Source organism: Triticum urartu, chromosome 1A (genome assembly GCF_056163025.1).
Source record: "Triticum urartu cultivar PI428250 chromosome 1A, HENAU_Tu73, whole genome shotgun sequence".
NCBI classification, from domain to species: domain Eukaryota; kingdom Viridiplantae; phylum Streptophyta; class Magnoliopsida; order Poales; family Poaceae; genus Triticum; species Triticum urartu.
In genome coordinates, this window is record NC_141873.1 from 421,234,520 (window position 1) to 421,245,414 (window position 10,895).

The window sequence follows — 10,895 nt, forward strand, 5'->3', positions numbered from 1 at the left end:
GGCTTCACCTCGACTGTCGCCGAACACTACCGGGGGCTAGTAACTAGCCTCCCAAACTAAAATCCTCAATATTTTGCTCTTACGTTAGAGCTGAGCTTTCATGATCATGCTTAGCATGACAACCCAAAGAAAGGGACCGATAGCGGGACTATTTTCTTTGGAAGACATCTCTTATGTTAAACAGTAATATAACATATCTCTCCGCGTACCTTTGTTTATAAAACCGTATGGCCAGATTGCCTTGTTTGTCGTAAATCTTTGCCCTCATAAAGGCTTTATAAAGTAAGACAAACACTCCTCGGCTACTGGCCGAGGAGGTGGAAGCCGATGGTCGGTCAACAAAGTTTTGTACAATGCGGATCCGAGCATTAAATGACGTAAAGTACTTGGGTACATAGAGTCATTACACATAATTTGTGATTTTACTACGGATATTGATCCTTAATTCGGCCACCCGTGCCCGCATTAAGGCTCGGGGGCTACTGGGCTTCGGGCTTATTATTTACAAATATTAAAGGGGCACATCGATCCCCTGATCTGGTGTTGCCACCCGACTAGTGTCTCGGGGGCAACTGCATTGCTTGACCAATGCAGAAAATTTTATGTGCAATATAGTTTCTGAGGAGATTTTGATCCTCAGGTTGGTCGGCCGCACCCAACCTGAGTCTCGAGGACTGAGCACGCCGCTTTTAGTGTCCCGAAGTATTCTGCCGAGCTTGGACTTGATCCTTAGGCCGATTTTGCAAATCAACCTGAGTCTCAGCGGCTACTGGGATCAGCGGTCTTATGCCATCCTTCAGGTGCATCTCGGGTTTTAGACCGATACACACCTTGAGGGCTACTGGCTATATATCTCGGCAGAGAATAAATTGCACCAATAAAAAATATTCACAAAAATTGGCCCACATTCGGGGTGGTGCACCACCTCGGAAGCAGCCCGACATAAAGCTCGGGTGCTAGTGGCTGGCTCCATAGAGGGCATTTCCAGCATTAAGCTCGGCTAAACTCCTTCAAACTTCTTTGAACCAAGGTGATTTATGACACCTCGTATATACTCCGGGTTGGAGCTCGGATATACAATCCGGCGTTGGAGCTCGGATACATAGTCCGGCGTTGGAGCTCGGATACATTCCGGCATTAGAGCTGGGAAGCGGTCCGGCGTTGGTGCTCGATTGCAAAAGATACCTCGAATACAGTCCGGCGTTGGAGCTCGGACGCAAGAGGACGCTGCCGCCCGGGAACAACTTCAAACCCGAGGTATGGCATAAAAATAACAAGCCATTGATAAAGGCCAGAAACTTAAAGGGGCTCCTCGGATACCCGACGTGTAAACCCGTCGAATGCATTTCGGCGATCCTCAAGATCGAAGATAAAGAAGATTTGTTGAACCAGTTTTCAAGACCGACGACCGAAGATGAAGAACGGTTCGGAAGAATCGAGGAGCGTCCCTAACTTGAAGACCGGTTCAGGGGGTACTGACGTTGTCCTGGACTAGGGGGTACTCAACACGTCATCTTCCGATCTGATAGATTGGGCCGAGGACCCCCGTGGCCGTATACTCATGGGCCAGTTCGGACAGCTGCCGCATACAAGGAAGATTCCATAAGACTTGGCGATCAAGACAAGGACTTCTCCCCACTGGCGTATTCGGCTAGGACTCTTGTTAACCTAGACCTCTGGTGCATTATATAAACTAGGGCCTGGCTAGTCGATAGATCATATATACATACAATCATACCATAGGCTAGCTTCTAGGGTTTAGCCTCTCTGATCTCGTGGTAGATCTACTCTTGTACTACCTATATCATCAATATTAATCAAGAAGGACATAGGGTTTTACCTCCATCAAGAGGGCCCGAACCTGGGTAAACATCGTGTCCCATGCCTCCTGTTACCATCGATCCTAGACGCACAGTTCGGGACCCCCTACCCGAGATCCGCCAGTTTTGACACCGACACCTGCTATGAAAAGAAGAACCTGATAGTACATTGCAAATGCCTGATCAGTTCATTACACCCGCGGCCACTTGATGCACAATTTGGATGTCGAGGTTACTGTCAGTACCTCTAATATGACAGCTTCAGTTCAAGACCAAAAAACACAAACTTATGCATCAGTCCAAGGTTCATCTGCCACTGCAAGTTGTATCATGTTATTTCTAGTAGGGCATGCCGTGTAGTTGTGTCAGTTCGAACTAGTGAAAAAGAATGTTGTTGAAAAAAATATACACATGCTACACAGTAAGTTCAATGATACATAAACTAGGAGTACTTCTAGTGTACTTGCATAAGTTATAGATGAACAAAAGAGAAGACATGCATCAGTTTTATATATATGCATATCCATACATCTCTGAAGTTTAACAACCATCGATGCAAGTTCAACTTGTACAATGCCTTCAGTGCATGACATGTTACCCATAGCATGTATACGAGAAAAATGCAGAAAAGATTAATCCCAAAACTGTTGAATTTCATTGCAGAAGCGAGCAAGGCGACACAGGTAGCGAGCGTTTGATGAGCCAAGCAGATATGGGGCACCACCTGGTTGGGTAACACCAGAAATAACACCTGTATACTTCAACAATACAAGCAGATTTCAAGATACACCGGAATCATCAGAAGCACGGACAAGTTCTTCTATGCAGCAAACACCAATATCTAGAAATACAAGATTTGTCACTCGTGGGTTGCAACAAGGCCAACAATATCCCCAACAACAAATGTTTTCCTTCCCTAGCGCATGGAGAAAGCCAAGGACAGGAAGCCGTGGATGGGTTGCAACAAGGCTTCCACCAGTCGCTCCGTCAACATCAATCATCCGTGCTGCAAAAGCGGTTGCGACGGGAAGACCAGGCCAAAGAGACAGAAATTTTGGCCGCTCTAGCAGGTTCCAAAGTATGAGATATGAGCCATATAGACAGGAGCAACCTCACAACGAATCTGAGGGGAGACAGCCGTACAATGAGAGACGGAGATCTTCGTCAACATTGCTCCCTCCAAGAGATGCATTGCTGCATGTGCCAAGGGTGACACCACCAGCGCCCATACACCAGGGTGAACAGCAAACACCGGAGGCAGCACAGAGCTATACACATGTAAGTATCCATATAGAAATAAAACCATACAAGCACAGTCCATACCATGGTACTGTGACCACCCCATCTAAACATTTTCATAACTGCATTTTTGTTTGCTCACTGTTGCGTGCACCCACCTAACATTAAAGCTTATGTTCTGCCAAGGCTAGAGATGCGCTTTGAAACTTTTGAAGAAGCAAAGAACTTCTACAACCTCTATGCGAAGCACGCGGGTTTTGCTGTCAGGGAAGGCTCCAAGTTTAAGACCAGAGCCTACCTTTATTGCACGTGCTATGGAGTCTATCATTCGAAGGTGTCTGAAGCAAATAGACAGCGGAACAAAACAACAGCCAGGACTAACTGCGGGGCTAAAATGAGGCTGAAGATTGAAAAGGATGGAACACTTGTCATAAAAGATATAGTCTCGGAACACAACCACAGGCTACAGCTCACTCCGCAAATGCTTGTCTTCTTGCACTCCCACAAAAACTTTGACAAAACAATCTTGGAGTACGTCAAGTACCTATAGTTCAAAGGCATTGAACACGCGCAAATCATGAGCATACTGGGTGGTGATGACCCTGGTAGCTACTTCCTCGAAATGAATGCCAAAGACCTGATTAACCTGTAAGTACAAACTTGTTCTCTTCCCATAAACCGCCTATGTCTTTTTCCTCTGTCAGTACAAACATATTACACAACGCATGACCTGACGCCAGTTCAACATGCATTTTTGAATGACTGTTCACTTTTAATGTCCAGGAAAGCAAAAAATTCAAGGATGGATGATGTGGACGATGTCCTAAAGACTGTCAACTTATTTAGGGAGATGAAAGCTATAAACAGGGAATTCTTCTATGACATGCAACTCGATGAGTCCGACAGAGTTAAGAACATATTCTGGGCGAATGCAAGCTGCCAAGGGGCCTATCAGGACTTCGGTGACTGCGTAACATTTGACACCACATATAAGACCAACAAGCACCATATGCCACTTGGGGTGTTTGTCGGTACTAACAACCACTTTCAGACTGCATTCTTTGGTTTCGCCATGATACGACATGAGGATGCAGAATCATTCAGATGGATGTTCAAGACGTTTTTAAGGTGCATGAGGGAAGGCTCCTACATGCATCCTCATAGGTACAACCGCGAAAACCACCCCCAACCACCACCAGCACCCCCTTCCTCCAAAAAACTAAAAGGAAAATAACCCATTAAAAATGTTTATGTCAGTTCTATTTGTATATATGCACCAACATATGCTGACCACTCCACATCTCTTTTCTCATTACCAGACCAGTGCCCGACAATGGCTTTGGCGATTCCAAAAGTTTTCAAGAACACAGTACACAAGCTGTGCCGCTGGCACATTATGAAGAAGTACAGGGAACACCTTGCATACCTGTACTACCTGCACGAAGACTTGAAAGAAGAATTCACATCAATCCTCAACTGGCCCCTCATGCCAACTGAGTTTGAGGATGCCTGGAAAGGACTCATCGATAGGTACAACCTCCATGATGATGCCACGATGTTGGCCATGTGGAACGAGCGTGAGAAATGGATATCAGCCTACTTCAAAGAAATTTTCTGCGCCAAAATGACATCCACACAGCGAAGTGAGAGCATGAACTATGTGCTCAAGAAGAACTTTGTAAGTGAGAGACAAAACCTACACCGCTTTGTCAGCCAGGTAAACTCCTGCGTCAAAACCAGGAGGCAGACAGAGAACTAAGAGACAATGGGTAACATGGTATAGCTCTATCACCTGTCGTGAGACAAAAAAACATGCTTACTAAAGTAAAACTTTATTAGTTAGACAAGTTTTTGCTGCGAGAAAACTAACAATTTGGTCATCATTCTTGCATGTGCAGAAGGAACAAAACACGCTGACCTTCTATGGGTTTAACACCCAGATGGCAAAGGTTTACTCGCGAGCTGTGTACAGCGAGATCAGAAAAAGCCTAAAACTGAGCACACTCTTCACGACAACAGAGACGGAAGAGCCCACAAAGTACCTCGTGCGCTACAACAACTCACAAAATCTGTCTGCATGGTCTCAGCATGCGTTCCAGGTGGTTGCAGACCCTGTGGGAGAAACATATGAGTGCGAGTGCAGGCTATGGGACAACACAGGTGAGGACTGCAAAAAAAAGATGTTACATACTATACTACTTTATTTGCAAAGTTTTTGTTCAAATGAAATGACAAAAAACATGCACCTCTTCCAAAAACAAAATACAGGTATTTTCTGCGTGCATGTCTTGTGCATGATGCAGACAATTAAGGCTCCCAGCGTTCCAGAGAAATATATCCTCAGGAGATACACCAAACGCCCGAACATCCAGCCAACATTCAACATAAATGACTTGAGGACAGTAGCGTTAAACAAGGCATCCCAATACTGCATTGAAAGCTCACTCCTGACGCTCAACATGAGGGTGCACAGAAAAAGTTTGAGAAGCCAAGAGCAAATGGCGAGGTCGCGGGTCGTCATGGACAAACTTGAACAAGAACTCGACGCCATGCATTCTGCTGAAAATGGAGGTGTGGCGGACAATGATGCCATTGAGAAGGATATTGCTACAATGTTATCCGAGATGAATTATATGGGAGCTGTTGTGTAGCGACCCGACCTCGGATGGTCAAGTCTCTGTGCTTCAGTGTCATCCCTGGATCGGTAATGCTGACACACACAGTACTCGAAGGATTTATAACAGAGTAGCAATCACACACTTATTACATCGAATGTCTCAAGAGAGAACTTATTACAATAATATGGCTTAAGGCCATCTAATATGATAACAGCGGAAGGCTTGGAAGATAAAGTGAGTCCATCAACTCCAACGGCATAGCTGAGCTGCACGGCAACGACCTAACGAACCTTACTCCTCGTCTAAAAAGTCTGCAACATAATACGTTGTAGCCCGAAAACGGGTCAGCACATGAAATATGCTGGCAACATAACACAGTAGAGCAAGAACAGAATAATGCTATCACTACATGCATATATGGCTGGTGGAAAGCTCTATGGTTTACAGTTTTTGCGAAAAGCCAATTTTTTCCTACAACAAAGAAACATATTTTAATTTTACTATCATGGTAGTTGAAACATCATTGAGAAGGTTCCTCCAACTCAATCCCAATTAAAGTGATTAACAACCCAACAATATTAATTAAACATGATGAGATACATGTGATAACCCAAGTACTAGATACTCAAGAATTGTCCATAACCGGGGACACGGCTAACCATGATTAGATTGTACACTCTGCAGAGGTTTGCGCACTTTTCCCCACAAGAATCGATCTCCTCCATTGGATTTCTCGCACTATAGGGTGTTTGAGAAACGGATGACCGAGACACAGTCTTTCAGAAACATTAACTCTCTACTCCGGACAGACCATACCAAACCTACATCCCACTACCTGTTGATCTGCCTCTTCAAGAGCTTCACGTAACTTACTCAACTATGCTAGAGCCCATAATAGCTTGTGGCTGCACACGGAAGTTTCTAGCATGAATCATCTCAGTTCCCTTTGAGCCTGGGTGGCGGTCCATAGGAAGATCACACGGGTATTCCGGGATTTCCAAAAAATACAGGCAACACTGGGTACTCCAGGTGCCTCAATCCACCCAGTTGTTTAATTAAGTTGCCACCTTAAGTTGAACCGTTAATTTAACAATCTCACATCTGTCATGGATTTCACTCAAACCCAAACCACGTCTACGAGCATAGCATAGCATAGTAATATAAGCAACGCGTAGACTAACTCCCAAGGGTTTGAATGTAACAGGGCAATAGGTTCTACCTCATCAACTACTTCCCAACCCACAAGTTAATGACATCCTAATCATGCAATGTTTGAGGATTGGAACTAATGCATAAAAACTGGGTGATAAAGGGGTATGATCAAAGTGTTGCTTGCCTTGCTGACGATCTGCGAAACCTAGGGACTCGTAGTAGCATGCTTCGCACTCCGGGTGTTCTATCGCAAGCAAACAATAGCATACATAAGTAACAAGCAACGATTCATGAGCAAAACTCAAATAAAAGAGGTTGACCAGAAAGTTCAAATTAAGAACTCCGGTCCGCAAAAAGATTCAAATCAAACGGAGCAACGAAACTCAAACGGCGAAAGAAAGAAGCTCCATTTTCTAATCTGAAACTAGGTTAAATTTTACAGTAGAGAAAACTTGTTTGAGTTGGTTAAACGGAAATAGGGTTTCGAGATGAAACTCTAGGCGCTTGAATCGCCTGATTCCGACTAACGAGCAAAAAGATAAACAGAAACTATGATCGGATCAGAAATCCCGATCAGAGAAAATCGTGGAATAAATCCGATATAAGAAAACTGACGAACAGGCTAACGAATGAGCGTTCGTTAGCTGTTTCTAATGCGCGAAGAACCGTTCGTTAAAACGAATGTTCGAACGAACGTTCGCTAACTAGAAGAACCGAGAAAACCGGCGAATCCGAAAAAAAACGGATCTAGGGTTTCTAAAAAAACCGAACGATTTTTATAAAAAAACCGGCGGCGTAGTCCGGCGACTACCTCCGGCAAGAGGTCTGGCGAGGCGAGCTGCGGCGCGGAGCGGCGGCTCGCGGGGTGGTGGCGGCGTTCGGCGGCGGTGGCAAGCGGCGGCGGCGACGGCTAGCGCGGGCGGCGGGGTTGGCGCGGGCGGCGGGGTTGGCGCGGGGCGGCGGGGTTGTGGGGGTGGGGGGGCTCGGGCGGCGCGTATATAAAGGGGCGGGGCGGGGCGGCTTGGAGTAGGAGCCAAGGCGGCGGCGACGGAGTCCGGCTCGGACTCCTAGTCCGAGCGGCGGTGAGGCAGCACGCGCGGGGGAGGCGGCGGCGGCTGCGGCCTGGCTCGGCTGGGCCTTAGGCCCAGTCGGGCACGGGAACTTTTATATATATATATATAAATAATTTCGCCGACCGAAAAAAAAATCTTAGAAAAATAAATAAAAATCTAAAAGTGCCAAAATAAATTTTCACCGTCTAAATAAAATATTTAGAACGAGATGAACATTTTCTTGGCCCTAAAATGAAATTTTGAAAATGTGCAATTTTTCTAATGCAAACAAAATTGCAATAAAATCCAAATAGAACAAATATTTGATTTTAATATTTTTCCTCCATTTCATTTATTTTGGAGAAGTCATATTATCTCCTCTCTTGTATTTTAATATGAAATATTTTCTGAGAGAAAAATAATTAAAACCAAAATCTTCGTTTCAAAATTTGATAAAAGAATCAAATATGAAAACCGGGAAATCCCCAACTCTCTCCGAGGGTCCTTGAGTTTCTTAGGATTTCGAGGATTACAGAACGGAAAAGGAGTAAAACATGATATGCAATGATGATCTAATGTATAACATTCCAAATTGAAAATTTGGGATGTTACAAACCTACCCCCCTTAAGATGAATCTCGCCCTTGAGATTCGGGCTAGCTAGAAAATAGGTGCGGGTTGTCCTTGCGGAGATCGTCCTCTCGTTCCGAGGTGGCTTCATTCTTGGTATGGTGGCTCCACTGAACCGTACAAAACTTGATAACCTTACTGCAGGTGACTCTGCTGGCAAACTCAAGAATCTTAATTGGTTTCTCCTCATAAGTCAAATCATTGTCCAACAGAATCGCCTCCAGGGGTACTGTATCTCTTAGCGGTATATCTGCCATCTCAGCATGACACTTCTTCAGCTGTGAAACGTGAAACACGTCATGAACTCCTGACAATCCCTCGGGTAACTCCAACTTGTAGGCAAATTCACCCATCCGTTCCAAAATATGATACGGTCCTACAAATCTCGGGGCTAACTTTCCCTTAACTCCAAAACGTTTCACTCCTCGCAAGGGTGATACTCACAGATATGCTCGATCTCCAATTTCATAGGTTACCTCCTTGCGTTTTGAGTCAGCATAACTCTTCTGCCTGGACTGAGAAATCTTCAGTCTGTCACGAATCAATTTAACCTTCTCCTCAGATTCCTTGATCAAGTCTGGTCCAAACAACTGTCGGTCTCCTACCTCGTCCCACATTAACGGTGTTCTGCACCTTCGTCCATACAGGGCTTCAAACGGTGCCATCTTTAAACTGGCTTGATTGCTATTGTTGTATGCAAACTCTACGTATGGCAAATTCTCATCCCAACTAGATCCATAATCTAGCGCACAGGCTCTCAACATGTCCTCCAGAATTTGGTTGACTCTCTCTGTTTGTCCATCCGTCTGCGGGTGAAATGTTGTACTAAACTCCAATCTCATTCCCAGGGTCTGGTGCAACTGGTGCCAAAACTTTGAGGTAAACTGTGTTCCTCGATCAGATACGATGGTCCTCGGAACTCCATGCAGACATACGATCCTGGACATATATATCTTGGCCAACTTTGCACTTGTATAGGTGGTTTTCACTGGGATGAAGTGAGCTACTTTGGTCAAGCGATCAACTACTACCCATATGGAATCATATCCTGCTTTGGTCCTGGGCAATCCGGTGATAAAGTCCATGCCCAGTTTATCCCACTTCCATTCAGGTATCGACATAGGCTGTAACAGTCCTGCTGACTTCTGATGCTCTGCCTTCACGCGCTGACATACATCACATACGGCTGCATACTCGGCAATATCCTTCTTCATACCGGTCCACCAGAAACATTCCTTCAAATCCAAATAAATCTTTGTGTTTCCGGGGTGTTTCGAGTATGGTGAGTCATGGGCCTCTTGAAGTATTAACTTCCTGATCTCCTGGTTATTGGGCACAGAGATTTAGTCCTCAAACCATAAGGTATCATGCTCATCCTCAGGAAAACCTTTGGCCTTTCATTTGCCCATCTTCTCCTTTATCTCGGCAATCTCCTTGTCCTCCTTCTGAGCTTCTCGAATCTTGTCCAGCAATGTCGACTGGACCTCCATTGTTGCAACGGATCCTCTAGTAACAATCTCCAATCGAAGTTCCATGATGTCCTCTGCCAATTCCTTCGGCAGTCCCTTGCTTTCAAGGGTATTAGCATAACTCTTCCGGCTCAAAGCGTCTGCTACGACATTGGCCTTTCCTGGATGATAGTGTAGCTTCATGTCATAATCCTTTATAAGCTCCAACCATCTCCCATGTCGAAGGTTCAGCTCCTTCTGGGTGAAAATGTACTTCAAACTCTTATGGTCCGTGTACACATCACACCGGTTTCCAATGAGGTAATGTCTCCAGGTCTTCAATGCATGCACTACGGCTGCTAACTCCCAATCATGCATGGCATAGTTCAACTCATGAGGTTTTAGTTGTCGTGAGGCATACGAAACAACTCTCCCTTCCTGCATAAGCACACATCCAAGTCCTAAGCGTGAGGCATCGCAGTACACTTGGAACTCCTTATGTATATCTGGAAGTGTTAGCACCGGCACTGTAGTCAAACGTTTCTTCAACTCCTGGAAACTTGCCTCGCAATCTCCTGTCCATTTAAACTTAGTATCCTTCTTTAATAGTTTAGTCATTGGCTTTGCAATCTTGGAAAAGTTCTCAATCAACCTCCGATAATAACCTGCGAGTCTAAGAAAACTGCGAATCTCGCTAACTAAAGTGGGTGCCAACCATTCAGTGACTAACTGAATTTTGCTGGGGTCTACTGCTATACCTTCTCCCGATATAACATGTCCAAGCAACCCGACTTCCTTCAACCAAAACTCGCATTTGCTAAACTTAGCATACAACTGGTGTTCCCTGAGTTTCTCGAGAACTAAGCGCAAATGCTTGTGCTCCTCCTCGTTCTTCGAGTATACCATAATATCATCAATAAACACCACAACAAACTTG

The 10,895-nt window shown here is 45.0% G+C and overlaps 1 protein-coding gene across 1 annotated transcript; it reads left to right on the forward strand.

Annotated features, from left to right (window-relative positions):
- The first annotated feature begins 3,636 nt into the window (after nucleotides 1–3,636).
- On the forward strand, nucleotides 3,637–5,710 carry LOC147991506 (protein FAR1-RELATED SEQUENCE 5-like). Its single transcript, XM_087538699.1, has 5 exons — nucleotides 3,637–3,707; nucleotides 3,843–4,223; nucleotides 4,317–4,776; nucleotides 4,958–5,219; nucleotides 5,328–5,710. Exons 1-5 carry the CDS (start codon nucleotides 3,637–3,639, stop codon nucleotides 5,708–5,710), a joined length of 1,557 nt encoding a protein of 518 aa, XP_087394825.1.
- The last annotated feature ends 5,185 nt before the right edge of the window (nucleotides 5,711–10,895 follow it).

Bases quoted from the DNA above. Each gene is read 5' to 3' on its own strand.
- LOC147991506 (XM_087538699.1), top strand. From the start codon at position 3,637: ATGAGCATACTGGGTGGTGATGACCCTGGTAGCTACTTCCTCGAAATG. The intron at 3,708-3,842 runs GTAAGTACAAAC...TTTAATGTCCAG, and splicing joins GCCAAAGACCTGATTAACCT to GAAAGCAAAAAATTCAAGGA. The intron at 4,777-4,957 runs GTAAACTCCTGC...TTGCATGTGCAG, and splicing joins TACACCGCTTTGTCAGCCAG to AAGGAACAAAACACGCTGAC.